The 20261-nt window shown below is 48.5% G+C and overlaps 1 protein-coding gene across 1 annotated transcript in view; it reads left to right on the forward strand.

The window, feature by feature from the left end:
* ESCO1 (establishment of sister chromatid cohesion N-acetyltransferase 1) overlaps positions 1-20261 on the forward strand; it is a 272848-nt gene that overhangs the window by 155714 nt on the left and 96873 nt on the right. Inside the window, exon 4 of the mRNA XM_078687434.1 lies at positions 2205-2277. Within this exon, the coding sequence (XP_078543560.1) occupies positions 2205-2277 (73 nt within the window). The remainder of the gene's footprint in view (positions 1-2204; positions 2278-20261) is intronic.

Consider the following 20261-nt stretch of genomic DNA (forward strand, 5'->3'; position numbering starts at 1 on the left):
GCTGCCAAATCTAGTGGTGTCAGATATCCAGTAGCGGTTCATTCAAGTGAGTACCAAGTACAGGGACTTCACAGGGACCCCAGAGGTGGGAACAGGGAATCACACCTAAGAAGGCTTGAAGCATTGTGGATAATGAAACTACAGAAAGTGGGAAATGGTTTTAATATAGAACATGAGCTACAGTACTTTCTAGGAGACTGAACTACAGGAAATCCTTTTTTTAGAACCCATAAACTTTATGACCTAAACAGCCAGCTCCATAACTATCGCTTTTGGGTGATATTCATGCCTAATGACAGTGTTTGTAAGATGTACATTCACAAAAATGTAATGTTGAAGTGGCTTTGTATTTTGGGCCAATGCTATGATCTAGGAGACCCACTGGGTTTGTCCTTCAACCTCTTCAATGAAGCCAGCCGGTTCAAGTCAAGCCAACTCTGCTTCTCCTTTAGGAGACCAGCCCGATTTGTGTGTCCGAAACACGAATAGCCTGGTCCGCTGATTTGGAAACCCCTATTACCGAGAAACAGTGGTGATTCTGCTGAACCCAATCGAAGACTTGCCCCAAATTACATACTTCGCTTAATTCATTTCAAATACCTGCATAAAGTATATCGTACACCTTAACAGCTGGTAGCTTTGCTTGAATATGTTAGGGACACTCCTTCAAGTGTGTGTGAGCTCACTGCTACTTTATTGTTGGCCAGACGCAGAGTAGCAATTCATTGTAACAGGTGCCCCACACATTGATTGGCTTGCTGGCTGCAGGAGCAGTTGGATATCTACTGCGGGCTGATGCCTGTACACTCCTGACCGAGGGGCATTTTGGGCACCTCTGATGGTGCAGCAGAAAGCCGACTTGAGTGATGAGCACGCGAACTCTTATGACAATGTCCCTTGTATTTTGGACCATGTCTGACAGGAATCATGTTCAGTTTCCCTTGAGAGGGCTCTCTGCCTTACCTGAGGGGAATTTGGCAGGCCTGTGAGCTGACATAATGCTCTCCAAGTGGACGTGTATATGGGACATTTTAATGGATCGATATGCTCTGTATGGATATCTGTATCTGAACAGAAGCTCACTGTGCGGCTTGGTTCTGTTCTCTGTTCATATAAAGCTCTGCGTTCTTAATAAATGCAAATTAATAAAAATAAACTCTGCTTCTACTTTGGACCTAGTTTGGAATGCAGCACACAACCCGTGATATGCTGCAGGCTGCATTGTGTGGCCAATTTACAGCTGCACCATCTTGCCCTTCAGGCATTCTAAGCTCTTGAAACTTGCTTTAAAGTCATTTAGAATGTAACTTAGTTCACAAGTGGTGACACCGTAGCATTTTATATTTTCAGTAGTGGGTAAATGGAAAGATCCAGACTTGGGCAACAAACACTTTAGCAACAACAATGTGGTCTTTGTGAGCAATATGAGTAGTAATAACCTTGCAGGGTGGTTGGTGTGCAATGTTCCTTTATGTTGATGAAGGATGAAGGGTTGGTTGTGGTTATTGTGGGAGGTTTTGTGATTTCATCACTTTGATAGAGGACCTTGTATTGATCAGGTTCATTACAGGTTTGTTACAGCTTACTGATTTGTACCTGACATTTAATCTGGTTCCTTTAAAGATTATCACACTTGCTGATTGCATGTACTCTGTGTACATCTCTCCCCCCCCCTGTCCTCCTCCCCAACCCCCTAACAGGATAGTCTTCACCTGAGACTTTTAACTTTGGCTGTGCAAGTATGGGAGTAACAACCCAAATGTTTTTTACGTTGGGAAGATAATCAATGATCATGATGGTTCTGGGCCTTGGAGTGCATGTCGGAGCCGGAAGTGTTTCATAGTTGAGCTGGTGTGTTCTGAATCCAGACACAAACTAATCATGACATGCACTGCATCACTCTTCGCAAACTTTTTCACCTCCTCAAGACCGCCCCTAACCTGGATGGTAAGAATGGTCTTCAGGATGTGACTAAGATTAAATAAAATGTACCACCTGGTCCATCAAAGAACACTGAAACCTATGCTGGGTATTCCTCCCCCCGTAGTGGATTTGGGTGGAATAGACCGGTAGTGTTCTCTGTTTCTAAACTGAGATTTTTTTTTTAAACCACTTACGTTAAAAAAACATTTGTTTTAAATCGTGTTACTTGTGTTCAAACTTGAAACTCTAATAATGAAAGCATATTTGTGTTTACTTTGTAGACTCCATGCCCATTGAGCTAGTGCCTGGACGCAACTTGTTCACTGTTCAAGCCTCTGAGAATAGTGAGAAAAGGTATGTTTTTTGTAAAATATTTTAATTGAACTGTCTATAACGAGGGTGGATTTTGGGCCTTTAGTCTCTAAACAGCCTGTCTTGAATAAGAGTAACATCTTGCACCTATAAGATGTAATTATCACTCACTAAAAAGAAAGGCTATCACTGCCCCTTGTGCTCCAAGAGTTGTGCTTGCATTTATTAATTTATTTACTTATATTACAATAGTCATGAGAGTGGTACAAGAAGAAATGTTCCATTTACAAACGTTAAAAAATGCAATTCTAACTTTAAATCTAACAGCTTTATGTGATAAGGCTCAAGGAGCAATTTCGATACAAAGCCGAGATTCCTTGGGGCGAAGGCTCTTCCTCCTTTCTTTTTGTTAAATGTTTTTGTTGATGTACTAAACTTCAAATACTAACATTTCAACAAACGAAGGTGAAAATGGAGGACATAAAAACCTTCAACCAATTTATGAAGAGGTGCATCATGTTCATCGTATATAGAACCAGTGAAAAAGGACATGCTGCAAGCACCTTTGAGGCTATGCTTAAAGAATGGTGATAGCGTGGATTGAGCCCATAATTTTAATATGGTTCACCATTACGCTTACCATCACTTGTAGGGTTGGGCCCTGTCCCTGCTCCGGGCACTTCTTCTTTAGGGGACGGATATTGGTCACTGTATTATGATTCAAAGAGCCAATTCAGCATCACAAGCAAATACCAAATATAATTCCACGTTCTTTCAATGATGTGAATTTGCATTAGTTTTGAGAACCTAATTTCTCATTAAGATGTTAGTAAGTTTTCTTTTTCTTTCTTTATTCAAATTAGTCAAATAATCAAGTAAGTTTAAAAGGAAACAGCCTCACTTATGCTTTCTGTGCCCTTGCAAAAAAAGTAGAGGTTCCTTCCTTTAAGCCACTACCAGCAGTGATGGCCGCGAAACTACTACTACTACCTGTAGTAACCTATGCATGCATAGTGTTAAATGGCAAGGATGCATAACTCCTAGACTCGCTGCAAACAAAGACGTATAAAAAAAGTCTTTAGTCTACCTCAGAATGCATCCCCAGCCCAAGTCTGACTGGAATTCGGCCTCATCCAACAAGAGATAGGGAGATAATTTGCCGCTATTAAAACCTGGTACAAACTTTGGCAGAACCGATCCAATATCTTAAATGATGCCCCGTGGCATGCTCAGGAAGATGATCCAAGCTCAAGTTATGGCAAATTCCTGAGAATGGCACTGAAGGAAACCAATACAACTGAACCTTGGGCACAGAACCCCCCTTCCAAGTCTTCCGTAGAATAACCAACAAAGCAGCTAAGCTACAATCCTCATTAGAAGACAAACGCACTTTTGCCAAAAGATCCCATGCTTGGATGGTTCTCCAATCCGTTACATCACTTCGACCGGCAAAATACCTCAGTACAACATATTCGCCCCTCTTGAAACGGAAGTTAATGGCGATTAGATTTGGGGTATTACCAAGTTTGGCCGATCTGCCTTGAAGGAAGTCTAAAGGTGACTTAACATGCAGCGTATGTGGTGCAGCACGGCAAGATTTTATTAATCTTATTTGTGTTTGACCCATCTTAAAATCGAACCGCGTATTGCTCCTAAAAAAGGCTTTTTTTGGTTTTGTTTAGAAAACCGACTTTATTGATTGCCCACATTCCGCAGAGCTCTGCGCACCAGAGATATCTGCAGGACACATATACGACATCAATTGAGATGCAATCAACTTTTCTTTTCTTTGATAAACCAACATGAACAAAGCAATACTAGGCATCTCCCCTTCTATTACTCTACAGACCCCCCCCACCCCCCCGAACTCCCCCCTCCCGGATCACGCCCACCCAAGTCGCACTAAGTCCGTCGCGTATATCTCCTACATATTATACATCTAAATGACTGCATGTATGTACCCTCTACCATGGCCCCTTCATGCCACCTCCGGAAGATCTACCCGTTCCACCGGCGGCTCAAGCCACAGGCCCCTAAATTCAGCCCAGCATTTCCAGTTTCTATTGTGTTTTCGTGGCCATCCTCAGGCTAAAAAAATCGGCTGCTCCATTCCCATACAAAAGTCTAACCCTCTCTTCCACGCCACCACCGAAGGGGCCCCCGGATCCTTCCACACTATGGCCACGTCGCTTGTGGCCAATGTGAGGCCCAGCAGCAATAAATGCCTCTTGTAGACATTACAGCCCCCCCCATCCATCACATGCAATAAGCCTAACTGTGGCGTACGGGGGAGCTCCCTCCCCAGAACCTCAGACATGCAATCCAGCACCCCCCTCCAGAACCGATCCAGAGAGCCACAACTCCACACTGTGTGTATAAATGTCCCCACTTCCTGGCCACATCGGAGACAGTCCAGAGATGCGATCAGTCCCGCCCGCCATAATCGCTCTCTAGTGAAGTAAACTCTATATAGGTACTTAAATTGGATTAGCCGTAGGCGCATCGCTATGGCAGCACCCCTGGGGGCTGCCAACGCCTCCCTCCAATCCTCCTCCTCCAATTCTCCTACGTCGCCTTCCCAAGTCTCTCGGAGCTTCTGCAATGTGGGGGAACAGTGTGTGACTAGTGACTGGTATATGCGTGATATCTTTTTAGTCTCCAGATCTTCCATAAACACCTTCGGTTCCAGCGGGCTAAACTCGGGGAGGGACTCCAGGCCCTCTAGGCTAGGGGCGAGGGCATGGCGGAACTGAAGGTATCTAAAAAACTGAGAGCGAGGCATACTAAATTCCCTACACAGATCCTGAAAAGACTTGAGCGTCGTACCTGACATCACATCTCCTAGTGTCGAACTTCCAATGCTGTCCCATCCCCGGAAGCCCTGTAGTGTCGCGAGCCCAGGTAGCCGCCCATTGCGCCACAGGGGGGTTTCACCAGTCAGGGTGTTCCACCCTCGCCCATGCGACGCAGAGCCTGTCTCCAAATCTGAAACACTACCTGCGTGGCCGGTGTTGGTGTCTTCCGCAACTGCGCGTATATAGAATGGTGTGTAGCGTGATGGACCCCATAAGGTAGCGCTCCAGGGCATATGCCGGGTCCCCCCTGTCTCCATACAACCACTGGTTCAAGACTAGGAGGTGGGAGGCTTGATAATAAGAAAGAATATCAGAAGTCGCCAATCCACTACAATATGTAGATAAAAAACAGGTGCGCAGCGCTACCCGTACAGTGCCCCCCACCCAGAGGAACTGCCCCAGTGCGGAGTCTACCTGTCGGAACCATTGAGGCAGAATTGGGTAAGGGTGGTTCTGTAATTGGTATAGCAGCCAGCCTATAGCATTTTAAAAATGGCCGACCTACCATATATAGTCAGTGGCATGCGGGACCACGTCTTAATATCCACCCGGACCCGTTCCCAAACCAGCGCTAAATTCCGCTCCCAGGAGACCGTGGGAACTTCAGATAAAAACACCCCCAAGTACTTAATGCCTCCCCACCGCTACTCGAAGTGTAGATGCCCAGTCCCCCACTCCTGAGCGCTCCCCCAACACCCATAGGGTTGACTTACGAGGGTTCATATACAGCCCTGATGTTTCTCCGAAGATTTGCATGATTCGCAGGAGGCGCAGCCCTACCTATTGAGGTCTGTAAGAAAAAACAGGACATCGTCCGCGTAGAGCGCGATCCTATCGGACAGTCCCCGCGCCCACTCGAACCCTTGCAGTTGCGCATCAATGCGCACCCACACCGCCAGCGGCTCCATAGCTAGGGCAAAGAGGTACGGCGAAAGGGGGCAGCCCTGCCAGATACCGCACCCGATGGAAAATCTGGAGTATATGGCCCCCGCTACTCGAACCGAGGTTGTCAAATCCGTATATAGAAGTCGCAAATACGAAAGGAAGCGGGGCCCTAAGTTAAGCCGAGGCAGGAGCGCAAACAGATAGACACAACTTAGCGAATCAAATGCCCTGTCCATATCCGCTAAAAGGTGCCGCCTGTTCCCCTGTACTCTGAACCGCCGCCACCGCTACATGCACTCGTCGAATATTGTCTGGTCGCCCTCTGGGGCATAAAACCAGCCTGGTCTGAATGGACAAGCGCTGCGATATGAGGTAAAAGCCAGTTAGCTAATGCTATGGCTAAGATTTTGGCCTCCACATTTAGCAGAGAGATTGGGCGGTAGGAGGCGTGATGCTCCGGGGCGGCTTATGGAACACCGCCACTTCAGCGTGTCTCCAATCTGGAGGGAGGCTACCTCGTTCCCTGGCCTCTTCCAAGGCCCTGTAATGTGCACCCAGCTGTAGGTGATATTTCTTTAAAAATTCACTAGGAACCCATTGGGTCCGGGAGCCTTTCCTGTGTTAAGTTCGCCCAGGGTCGTGCCCAGCTCCTCCTCCGTCAGCAGGAGCTCAAGGCGCTCTCGCACCTCATCCGACACCGCACAAGGCGGTAAGTCAGCAATAAACTTGTCCACCACATCTTCATGGAGGCATTCGTTCGGGGCATACAGATCTGCATAATATGCAGCGAAGCCCTCCGCTAACTCTTTCGGATCCGTAACCAAGACACCCACTCTGTCTAGTATCCCTGGCAGGGCCTGCGCCTGGAAAGTGCCCTGACATAGCCGGTGCAACATCGTTCCCGATTTGTCCCCCCACTGGTTATATCCTGCTACGCGTCGCGAGTCATATCTGCCGCGCCTAGTCTATCAGCAGAGAGGCATAGGACTGCTGCGCCAGAAATAGTTGCCCCACCGCTTGACCCTCGCCCTCGGCACTTCCCCGACGCTCCAACGGCTCAATCTCAGCCTCGGCCTGTACCAATTCCGCCCTGCGCCTCCTCCGGGCAGCCGCACACCAAGCTATGTCTACCCCCATAGCGTGGGTTTTAGAGCCTCCCACACAGTCCCGGCACTAGCGACGGACCCTACGTTCTCAACCAAGTATTCAGCTATGGCCCGCCCATATGTTTCTGGTCGTCTTCTTGCTGCAGGTGCCACACGGATAAGCGCCATCGAAACGGCTGCCGCCCCCTGTCTAAACAAATTCAAACTAAAATGGGGGAAAGGTCTGAGAGCCCATGCGGTAGTATGTCCGCCGACTCCACCCTACCAACCACTACTCTGGGAACAAAGATATAATCCAGTCTGGAGAAGGATTTGTGAGCAGCTGAAAGAAATGTGTACTCCCGCCTGTTACCATGCAAGTGCCGCCATGTGTCCACCCAATCCGAGCCCTTAGCCATGTCGCTCAATTTGGTGGAGTGGCCCACTACCTGACCACCCCCGGGCCTATACCTATCTCTGAGTCCATCCATAATATCGTTCCAATCCCCTCCTACTACCGCTAATGCGTCAGGGATGTCGGCCCACACCACAAACAGCTTCTCAACCATCGACCATTGCAGAGGGGACGGGGCATATACACATCCCAGCACCAGAGGCTCCTCCCCAACCATACCCTTGACGAATAAGTATTGTCCCTGTGTATCAACCCATTGAGCAGAGTGGACATAGGGGATTCTGCGATGCACTAAAATGGCCACCCCCCTGGATCCCCTAGTAAAGTCTGCATGAAAAACCTGTTGGTAGCCATACCGCTGTAGACACAGTGTCTTAGTACCTAGTAGGTGAGTTTCCTGTAGCATTAACACATCAGCTCCAGCCCTCTTTGCCTGCCGTAACACTGCCCCCCTCTTGATCTTGTCTAGGACTCCCCGCACATTCCAACTAAGGACACGAAGAGAGTCTCTGGGCCCTAGAGCCCTACCCATAGGATTCGCCATCAGGGAACGTCCAGAGCAGAAGCCCAGATGCTGGGCCATGCAGATGCACACACAACTACCATTGAGACCCTCACGTGACTGTGCGACTCATACCCAACCAAAACAAATTCCCCCCCCCCCCCCCCAGGAACAAACAAACCCCCCCCCCTACCCCCGCCCCATACCTCAAAAACATTGAAGTACCTGTTACGGCATAACAGACTCTCGGCCCCCAACGCAGGACCTGAGGCCGTCCACACCAATGGATCCCCACCCAACAACCCATAAACCCTAAACCACCCCCAACAAGCCCTAAGCTAAGGGGGGAAAAGTCCGCCCACAATGCATCTCCCTCCACAGCTCACGTTAACTCATAGCCGTAGAAATATCTACACACCAGCTCCCTCTTGCCCGCAAGTTCGTAATGTCAACAGTGCACATTAACACATAGCTATGCAAAATTGTAATGCAAACCAGTTCCCTCCTGCCCGCCAGTTAGAAAAGTCAAGGGTCTACTGTCTGATGCTCAGGAGCCTCCTTACCCTTATCCGAGGCACCGCCGGATGCAAAACGCTGCCTGGACCTGGATCTCCAGTTCCCCCTAGTCTGCGTCCCCCGACAGGTCTGCGACTGTGCCTCGCTCAAAGATTAATCCGACTCCAATCCCGGCGGTGTGTGCACTCTCACCTTCACTGTTTCATCAGTCCATTTAAATACCTCATCAGGGGTATCAAAGAAGTGGGTGCGGGACTGAAAAACCACCCACAGGCGGGCCGGGAAGAGCAAGGCGTAGCGGAGCTTAATTTCTTGGAGACGAACCTTGGCGGTTGTAAATGATTGCCGCTGTTGTTGCACCAAGCGCGTGTAGTCCGGAAAGATCAGGATACGTTGGTTCTCGTAAAGTAGGGGTTCCTTGGCCCTGGCCTGCTGCAGGATAGTGTCGCGGTCATGATAGTTCAGCAGGTTGGCTATCACAGGCCGTGGGCGAGCCCCCACCGGCGTCTTCCGCATGAGAGCCCTGTGTGCCCGCTTTATCACAAAACATCTAGAGAGGGAGTTGGGGGGGGGGGGGGGGGTTGGGAGCCAACTTTCTAGCCACTGCCTCAAGAAGCCCTCCATATTGCTTTTCTCGCAGCCTTCCGGGAGTCCAACGAAGCGCAGATTGTTCCGCCTCGCCCGCCCTTCAGCATCTTCAGCTCGGAGCACCAGGCCCTTCTGAATGCTCTCCATTCTGGCCACATTACGCTTCAGGGCCGCGACGTCATCCTCCACCCCGAAATCTGGGTTTCTGCCTCCGTGATGCGGGACACGGCGTTTCGCAAGTCCAGGCGCAATAACGTGACATCTGACCCCACTGTGCCTATTTTCGCGTCCAACATATCCCAGGACTGGGTTACGGCTGCCATCAAAGCCGCGTTGTCCGGACCGGAGTATTGTTGACCGCCTGCAGCCCCTGCACTCCCACCAGGTCCCGTGAACTTGTCGATGGGCCCATGTTTCGTGGTCGCATCACCGCCCTTGTCCTGCGTCGTGGCCGCCAGTTGTAGGAGTCCGCCCAAGGGAAGCCCAGTCGTCACGTCCACAGGCAATCCCATGCAAATGCCACCAAGGCTGCAAATGCACTCCCGGGCCTCTCCCAGCCGGATAAAGGGCACCCTCGGGCCAGGGCCTGCAGTCCAGTCTTGTGCCCCCCGTCCCCTTCACCGGACTCTAGGCTTGAAGAACGCCAGTGCACACGCTAGGCCACGGGACACTGCTCAGGCCTCCGCACCGCTCTCCCCACTGCCGCGGCCCGGTCCGACTGCCGTAGGATGTTCCACAGGCCCCCTCCAGCCTCGCACACCGGCGAAACCACAGGCCCGTGCCCCTCCGCGGGCGTCGCGCTCTACCCCTCAGCCTCGGGGCACACCACAGCAAGGGACTCCCGGCCAGTCCGGGCGCACCCCCGGGCCCACAGCCCAAGGAGAAGACAGGCCCAGCAATGAGACGCCCCGCTCCGGACCAGCCTCACCTCCTCCGCAATCCGGATGCCTCTCCCGTGAGCCGAGGTGCCCCCCTAGTGCCCACTGCAGGGACAGCTGCCGGATTCCACCGCCGGGGAAGGGCCAAACTTGAGCCCCCGGCTCCTCCGCACGGCACTAGGCCTCGCCGCGCGGGAGCCCCAATGAAGTAGGAGGAAAGGGGCCCCTCCCTTGGAACTCGCTACCTAGCAGGAACTCCGGGGGGGGGCCGGCTCGCACCTCAGGAATCGTTCGCGGGTCCCGCTGATTCAGGGACCCGCTCCGCTCTCAGCAGGCCGCGGCGCCACCAATGCTCCAGCCACCGGGACGCACGGAAATCGGGGTCCCCGGCCTCGCCCTGCCGCACCAGGCAGGGCATACAACTCCGGGCACCCCGAATCGCCCAAATCGCCACCGGAAGCTCACCGCTGGCTGCTGGCAAGAGATCAACCCCTCCGGGTCGCGGGGGAGCGGAGGGAGACAGGATAACTTGAAGGAATAATGCCGGGCTGGACGGAGCTCAGCTAAGCCGCGTAGGCCATGCTGGCTCGCTCAGCCACGCCCCCTAAAAAAAAGGCTTTTAAGGACTGAGGCATTCGAACTTGCAGATCGGCCATCATCAGAGGACTCGGTACAACAGACCCTCAGTTGACCTGTAAAATGATGACATTTTTATTACTTTATGAAAAAACCAAATGGCCGAAGGAATCAGACACTTTCAATCCAGTAATGTCTAGCAACCCAATTGAAATGCTAAATGTTTTTAAGGTCAGTATCTGATGAATCCCCAATTTCTGCAACAATTTTATGATCCAGAATCATACTTTGTTCTTAATTGTTAATATGATAAGGATACTGTCTCTAGCTTTTAGGAAAAATAAGTAACATGCTCTTTTTCAATATTTTAAATCATTTTTTATGTTTGTAAATAGTTGAACCCGCATTCCTATCATGACATTGTTATGGTTTTTACTAACTTAAACAATAAAGTGTTGATTGATTGAAAAGTAAGTTTACAGAAATCTTATATAAAGAGTTGGTTAGTACAATTAGTCAAACAGTACACCAAGCACATTCCATAAAGGAATAAATCCCTAATCTAGGGATCTGGAAAGGAATTTCAGAGCTGATAGAACTCATTAAGAGTTCGATTTCAAGACTGAGTGAGATTAAAGAAGCATAAATCCCAAAGCCAAATTGACTCCGCAGTACTTTCCTTAAAGAGTAGGTCATGAAACTCAGCTGAGTCTCAGTAAATCATTTTGAATCGGCACACAAATGCAGTAGCAATCTGTTAAAATCAAGCATTAAGTAGAAAGCCAAATGAAGGACAGTAGTAACAGTAGCCACAACCATCAAGGGAATGCGTCTAGGTAAATACCCCAAAGTATTGAGAAAAAGCATTGAAACTAACTAGGAACACACACTAATAACAAGCATTTGCAATGCAATAGGTCTCGCATTAGGAAAGTTTGAGCTATTGGTTTTGTAAACGACAACTTTTTTATTTATGTGTTGGTTTTGAAAATAGCGAAATTAATAGCTTTGTCATTTACAATGCCAATAGTTCTAACTTTCGCAAATGTGACACCTATAGCATTTTTTATGTAATATGTGTTGTATTTACGTGACTTAGATGTATTGATATTACAAATAACAATGGCTTTAAATTGTTTTTAATAATTAATACTTAAATAAAAATAAGTTATTGTAATGTATAATGCAATAGCTTAAACTTTTGTAAATAACTTTTGTGAAGATTATGTTCAGTGTATTTTATTGTGACAAAAATCCAAAAACAGAAGTGAAATATTAACATATTTTTGTGGCATTTGTAATAAAGCTTAAAACATTGATAGAACATATTTGAACCAGTTGTTGTTGAATTGTTGCACAGATTGATGCTGTGGTGGCGACGAGTGATGTTGTGGCGTTTAGTGATGCTGTGGTAGCGCATAGTGATGTTGAGGTTCCCCTGAGTGATGCTGTGGTGCTGATGAGTGATGATGTGGTGATGCGTTAGATAGATAGATGGAATGAGGGCGATAGATAGATAGAGTGAGGGCGATAGATAGAGTGAGGGCGATAGATAGAGTGAGGGCGATAGATAGAGTGAGGGCGATAGATAGAGTGAGGGCGATAGATAGATAGAGTGAGGGCGATAGATAGATAGAGTGAGGGCGATAGATAGAGTGAGGGCGATAGATAGAGTGAGGGCGATAGAGTGAGGGCGATAGATAGATAGGAGCTAGGGCGATAGATAGATAGGAGCTAGGGCGATAGATAGATAGAGTGAGGGCGATAGATAGATAGAGTGAGGGCGATAGATAGATAGAGTGAGGGCGATAGATAGATAGAGTGAGGGCGATAGATAGATAGAGTGAGGGCGATAGATAGAGTGAGGGCGATAGATAGATAGATAGGAGTGAGGGCGATAGATAGATAGGAGTGAGGGCGATAGATAGATAGGAGTGAGGGCGATAGATAGATAGGAGTGAGGGCGATAGATAGATAGGAGTGAGGGCGATAGATAGATAAGAGTGAGGGCGATAGATAGATAAGAGTGAGGGCGATAGATAGATAAGAGTGAGGGCGATAGATAAGAGTGAGGGCGATAGATAAGAGTGAGGGCGATAGATAAGAGTGAGGGCGATAGAGTGAGGGCGATAGAGTGAGGGCGATAGATAGAGTGAGGGCGATAGATAGAGTGAGGGCGATAGAGTGAGGGCGATAGAGTGAGGGCGATAGATAGATAGAGTGAGGGCGATGGATAGATAGAGTGAGGGCGATGGATAGATAGAGTGAGGGCGATGGATAGATAGAGTGAGGGCGATGGATAGATAGAGTGAGGGCGATGGATAGATAGAGTGAGGGCGATGGATAGATAGAGTGAGGGCGATGGATAGATAGAGTGAGGGCGATGGATAGATAGAGTGAGGGCGATGGATAGATAGAGTGAGGGCGATGGATAGATAGAGTGAGGGCGATAGATAGAGTGAGGGCGATAGATAGAGTGAGGGCGATAGATAGAGTGAGGGCGATAGATAGAGTGAGGGCGATAGATAGAGTGAGGGCGATAGATAGAGTGAGGGCGATAGATAGAGTGAGGGCGATAGATAGAGTGAGGGCGATAGATAGAGTGAGGGCGATAGATAGAGTGAGGGCGATAGATAGAGTGAGGGCGATAGATAGAGTGAGGGCGATAGATAGAGTGAGGGCGATAGATAGAGTGAGGGCGATAGATAGAGTGAGGGCGATAGATAGAGTGAGGGCGATAGAGTGAGGGCGATAGATAGATAGGAGCTAGGGCGATAGATAGATAGGAGCTAGGGCGATAGATAGATAGGAGCTAGGGCGATAGATAGATAGGAGCTAGGGCGATAGATAGATAGGAGCTAGGGCGATAGATAGATAGGAGCTAGGGCGATAGATAGATAGGAGCGAGGGCGATAGATAGATAGGAGCGAGGGCGATAGATAGATAGGAGTGAGGGCGATAGATAGATAGGAGTGAGGGCGATAGATAGATAGGAGTGAGGGCGATAGATAGATAGGAGTGAGGGCGATAGATAGATAGGAGTGAGGGCGATAGATAGATAGGAGTGAGGGCGATAGATAGATAGGAGTGAGGGCGATAGATAGATAGGAGTGAGGGCGATAGAGTGAGGGCGATGGATAGATAGAGTGAGGGCGATGGATAGATAGAGTGAGGGCGATGGATAGATAGAGTGAGGGCGATGGATAGATAGAGTGAGGGCGATGGATAGATAGAGTGAGGGCGATGGATAGATAGAGTGAGGGCGATGGATAGATAGAGTGAGGGCGATAGAGTGAGGGCGATAGAGTGAGGGCGATAGAGTGAGGGCGATAGAGTGAGGGCGATAGAGTGAGGGCGATAGAGTGAGGGCGATAGAGTGAGGGCGATAGAGTGAGGGCGATAGAGTGAGGGCGATAGAGTGAGGGCGATAGAGTGAGGGCGATAGATAGAGTGAGGGCGATAGATAGAGTGAGGGCGATAGATAGAGTGAGGGCGATAGATAGAGTGAGGGCGATAGATAGAGTGAGGGCGATAGATAGAGTGAGGGCGATAGATAGAGTGAGGGCGATAGATAGAGTGAGGGCGATAGATAGAGTGAGGGCGATAGATAGAGTGAGGGCGATAGATAGAGTGAGGGCGATAGATAGGAGTGAGGGCGATAGATAGATAGGAGCTAGGGCGATAGATAGATAGGAGCGAGGGCGATAGATGGATAGGAGCGAGGGCGATAGATAGATAGGAGTGAGGGCGATAGATAGATAGGAGTGAGGGCGATAGATAGATAGGAGTGAGGGCGATAGATAGATAGGAGTGAGGGCGATAGAGTGAGGGCGATGGATAGATAGAGTGAGGGCGATGGATAGATAGAGTGAGGGCGATGGATAGATAGAGTGAGGGCGATGGATAGATAGAGTGAGGGCGATAGAGTGAGGGCGATAGAGTGAGGGCGATAGAGTGAGGGCGATAGAGTGAGGGCGATAGAGTGAGGGCGATAGAGTGAGGGCGATAGAGTGAGGGCGATAGAGTGAGGGCGATAGAGTGAGGGCGATAGAGTGAGGGCGATAGAGTGAGGGCGATAGAGTGAGGGCGATAGATAGAGTGAGGGCGATAGATAGAGTGAGGGCGATAGATAGAGTGAGGGCGATAGATAGAGTGAGGGCGATAGATAGAGTGAGGGCGATAGATAGAGTGAGGGCGATAGATAGAGTGAGGGCGATAGATAGAGTGAGGGCGATAGATAGATAGGAGTGAGGGCGATAGATAGATAGGAGCTAGGGCGATAGATAGATAGGAGCTAGGGCGATAGATAGATAGGAGCGAGGGCGATAGATAGATAGGAGCGAGGGCGATAGATAGATAGGAGCGAGGGCGATAGATAGATAGGAGCGAGGGCGATAGATAGATAGGAGCGAGGGCGATAGATAGATAGGAGCGAGGGCGATAGATAGATAGGAGCGAGGGCGATAGATAGATAGGAGCGAGGGCGATAGATAGATAGGAGCGAGGGCGATAGATAGATAGGAGCGAGGGCGATAGATAGATAGGAGTGAGGGCGATAGATAGATAGGAGTGAGGGCGATAGATAGATAGGAGTGAGGGCGATAGATAGATAGGAGTGAGGGCGATAGATAGATAGGAGTGAGGGCGATAGATAGATAGGAGTGAGGGCGATAGATAGATAGGAGTGAGGGCGATAGATAGATAGGAGTGAGGGCGATAGAGTGAGGGCGATGGATAGATAGAGTGAGGGCGATGGATAGATAGAGTGAGGGCGATGGATAGATAGAGTGAGGGCGATGGATAGATAGAGTGAGGGCGATGGATAGATAGAGTGAGGGCGATAGATAGAGTGAGGGCGATAGATAGATAGATATAGATAGATAGAGGGCGACAGATAGATAGATATAGATAGATAGAGGGCGACAGATAGATAGATATAGATAGATAGAGGGCGACAGATAGATCGATAGAGAGATAGATAGATAGTTGTGCAGAACTCCAGCAAACAAAGCCATGGGCAGACTAATGACATCCAACCATACTATGCATTGCAATAAAAAGAAGTCCTACAAAAAAACATAATCTTAGTATGGCTGTTAAGAATGGGATGCAGGATGCAGCATAACAAACACTCAGTCCATACATCTAAGGAGAAACCTTGACATCTCCAGGAGATTGGCTTTTGTACAGTGCATGCACACATAGGTGCACAGTATACATGTAGGACACATGCATGCAGGTCAGCAAGCATGTAGGCAACAATGCACACAGATCAACATTCATTTAGCACCCTGTACAGTAGAAGACATGGGTGACTGGGTGATGTCCAGCAGGGGGCAAAGGTAATGTGCATAGGGGCACACAGGGTGACGTGCTTCAGAAGATTTATACTCCAGGATAACACTATACATTTGGTGTGAGGTACACGGTGGTGGCCCCATTTCAAAAGCTTCTCCTATGAGGGATTAGATCTTATTCTGCCTTACATGTTAATGGTGCTGAGTCACTTTTTTCTGAGTGTGCATGTTGAAATTTATTTTTGAGTGGATTTCAGGTGTTCAAAACATGTCTGTGCTTCGTGACATCTCGGCAGATTCTTTGCCGGTGGACAAACTCACTGAGTTTTCTCCCCTTAAACCACTGGGTAGAGAATACCTCATGGCGGGTGTCTCTAAAGTGTCTGCTCTCACATTCTGGCTCTACAAGGGTTAAAAGCTAGTGTCTCGGATAATGAATTCTGTAATATTGTATGTTTTACGACTCAAGTTCATGTTTGTTTTGCTGTGGGATGGCCACTTTCCACCCGGTTGTGTGAAAATTAATAAAGCGCTTAAAAAAACAAGTCAAACCAGTTCAAAAGGGCAGGAATTGAATGCAGCTGAAAACAAGGGCATCATGGAGGGGGCAGGGGAGAAGCGCACAGGCAACAGAACGGGAGGGGGGAGGATGGAAAACACAGAGAACGGGAGGAGGCGTGAACAAAGGGATGGGGAAAACAACGAGCGAGGGGGAACGGATGAAAAGCAGACACCTCTTTTAAGAAATATAGCTTTCACAGATACAAAAAAATGACAAGGTCAATTTTTACATAATAACGAGTTTGTTAATAGCATTCCCATCGGTGTTTCTGAAAGCGCTATATTTTTTAGTGTTTCTGAAAGCACTATATTTTTCTCTACGTTGTGAGTCCCAAGGACACTTGAAGTTTAGAGTTTAAAAAAATAAAGCTACCGGGCCTTAATGCAGGTTAATGCCCAAATGCTGCACCGTCTGTTTCGCGGAGCTAATTTCCGTATCAGTCTTCTGAATGAATGCTAGTTTAAATTTTGAGCGCCATCATGGGTTCTTTGTGATTATTTTAGTCTTTGCTGCATGAAGTATACAGAGATTTTTTTTATGCATACCATATAGTGGACATACTGTGCCTACTTATTTTACCACTTAAACTCGGTGTTATTTCTACAAAGCAGTGTGCGCTTTTTTTACGTGGACTCCATGATGATAGAATAGGCGTAATTCTTCTAAATAAACTGTACTGCACAGGAAAAATGGGTCAAAAAAGCAAGTTTTAAATGTTGCATCCTACGGTTTGTTGTTGTGCTTTCAAAGGGCTTGCTGCTTGTTATGATAAAGAAAGAAAGGAAATCAGTCGGAAAAACAAACACTTTAGGAGAAAGATTTCGGTTTTATTTAAGTAAATGAACAGGTAAGGTTGGATTAGAAATCAGCAGTTAAAGCTAACGGTCAAAGTGAAATGTAGAGAAACAAGCAGTTTGGAGCTGGTTTGCGGAGCGTCATTTTGCTGCGTTTTGCTGGCTCAGGTGCGGGTATGTAATATTAAATTGTCCTTAGGCGAAAAATAAGCACGCTGTGCAGATTTTTCTTTTTTAACCCAAAGGGGAGTAAGAATTTATAAAAAATGTAAATGGCTGTAGACTTTACACTTTTCTGTTCCAATGCATTTGGAATGTCTTATTGGAGGCCGGCATAGGGGTTTCTGTTGGCTAACAGGAGGCTGTGTAGAGGTGCCGGCAAAGCGCTGGGGACCCGCAGTCTATGTAGAAGTAGGCCAGTCGTCAGTGTTTGGAAGGTATTCAGCAAAAGCGGCTGGATCCTTATTAGTCCCTGTCACTGGGGGAACTTGACACAGTACTGCTGCATGCCAGGCTGCCTCTGGCGGCTGCAGGGGGAGAACAACGGCAGGCTGTGGAAAACGTAAATAAAATAAGCACAAAAGAGGGGACCGCGTTAAAACATGTAGCGTGGCGCCCGTGCATGTGAAAGTTTATAAAGAACACACAACAATGAATACACAAGAAGCATTTTCTTTTCCCAGCTTTTGAACGTACTTTCAGATTAGACTGGTGTCTGCGGTCTGCGCATGGGGGTTGTCGTTCGGTTAAACGATAGCAATCAGAAAATGAAATAATAAAAACTCACCGCCGCAGCCCGGCTTGAACAGGAAGCCAGGCAACCTGTGTTGGGACGGGGCGGGGCCGCAAAAAGACAGGAAGCAGACTGGAGCCTACCCCGCGCTCCTGTGATGAAGCGCTCCTGTGCCCGTCAGCCGGAAGATTTGCGTGTCAGCTAGCGGGGCTCCCGTGCTCGTGGAGAGCCCCGCCTGCTGCTGAGGATGACCCGCTGCCTGCCGAGGGAGAGAGGGACACACGAAAAGAACTCAGCGAGTGGGGTGTGAGGGGGGGGATGTGTGCGCGTGTGTGTGTGTGTGCGAGTGTGTCTGTGTCTGTGTGTGTGTTTGTGCGCGTGTGTGCCTGTGTGTGCGCGTGTGTCTGTGTGTATGTATGCATGCATGCATGCGTGCGTGTGTAAAATGAGCCGATGACTGGTGGGGGGATGGAAAGTGAAAGTAACCAGCGCTCGTGTGTTTCAGTCTGTGTGGTGGCTGGCTGTGTGCGCACGCGTGGACGGAGCTGACGTGCGCGTTCGCGCACCCAAATCCTGGAGAAAAGCTTGTAACACCCTTTTGTCCCTCATTCCCCCGAGACCGGCAACTATAAGTCTCCAGCCTGGACGCATCCTTCGGATGCTAATTCCAGGCGAGACCTAAAAAAGGCATAAATACATGTTGCAAACATTGTATCAGGCTTCTTCCTCCCTGGTCTAGTCAAAAGGCAGCTCTCCCGTGTGAGCGGGTTCCGTTCTTATCTTACTCTGAAAACACATGCAGATTGTAAAGCCTTATCACAAGTTGGCTACAGACATTCTTCAATATTTAAGATCTGGAAACATAATCCTCAGTTCTCATTGGCATCGATCAGAAGTTCTCCTTCTAAAATAATTGTTTCACTGCGTACACAAAGAACTATACTGAAGAGAAGAAACATTATTTTTGCAAGAATTCTCTTTAGGAATGCTTTTTATTAATAGGATAATTAAATATTGTTTTGAATGTGCCAAGGTTCTATTCCGGCATTATGTGAAATAGGGTGAGGCCCCCAGTTGTTGGGATTCCCAAAGTCGTGTGGCTTTGGGGAGTTTATTTTTCCACCCCAGCTTGGAGAGAGTCACATTCCAACAATGAACCATCACTGCTGTGGGGCCCTCTAGCACGAGTCTTCGTGGGTCAGGCTAAAGCGCGTGGAGATACCCTCTCGGCTGCATAACAAGCATTTCCATCTGGTACGCTGGTTCTTTTAACGGTTGGTGGACCCATTGATTAATGGTTGCAATTTGAGCTGCCCTATAATACGTCTGGATGTGTGGCAATGCGATCCCTCCATCATACCAGCCACGGGTCAGCTTATTGAGTGCAGTTCTTGGGGGGCCGTCATCCCACAGGAGGGAGAGGACCTCTATCTATTGAGTTGAAGTATGAGTCTTGAACCAGGAATGGCGTATTGTGCAATACGTAAAGAAATCTCAGCGGGCCATCATTTTAAACAGTGCCGATCTACAGAGAAGTGAGAGTGGAAGGGCTCGCCAGTGGCGAACGCCACTTTTGAGGCGTTCCAGAGGGGGTAGGAGATTGCAGGCTTGAAAGTGGGTCTGGTCAGCTGTTTCAAAGAGGCCCAGGTAGCTTAATCTGTCTGTAGCCACCTGTACCACACACGCCATCGGCAGATTTGGTGCTGGCCCATTGAGGACTAACGCTACGGCTTTGGCCCAGTTCATGGTCTATCCTGAATATTGACCAAACCCGGTGAAGATGTTCAGTATTCTTGCGATGGAGGCCCGGGGAACATGACGTACAGGAGGATGTCGTCAGCGTATAACGATATCCTATCTTCCCAATCCTCCGACCAGCGCTGCCCTAGTATAATTGGATCTCTCCGGATCCTTGCAACCACTGGCTCGAGGATCAGCGCGAAGATCAGTGTGGACAGTGGACAACCTTGCCTCCTGCCTAGTTGGAGCAAGAATGTGCATAACCTCTCACCGTTGACCACTACCTGAGCCTGTGGGCCGGTATATAGTAGGCTAAGCCAAGAGACTAATTGTGGACCACATGCCAATCGATTGAGCACCGCCATCATATATTGCCACTCAACGGTGTCGAAAGCAAACTGGGCGTCTAGAGATAGCACTGAGGCATCCTTTCTGATTCTGTGGGCGTGTCCCATAACTCCATGGAGACGCCTATGGTTCAGGGTAGTGTTGCGCCTTGGCGTAAATCCAGACTAGTCCGGATGGACCAGGACCGGGAGCAAAAGGAGAAGTTGCTGAGCCAGTAGTTTTGCGAAAATCTTTGCTTCCCCATTTAATAAC

This window comes from Lissotriton helveticus, chromosome 4_1 (assembly GCF_964261635.1).
Source record: "Lissotriton helveticus chromosome 4_1, aLisHel1.1, whole genome shotgun sequence".
NCBI lineage: Eukaryota > Metazoa > Chordata > Amphibia > Caudata > Salamandridae > Lissotriton > Lissotriton helveticus.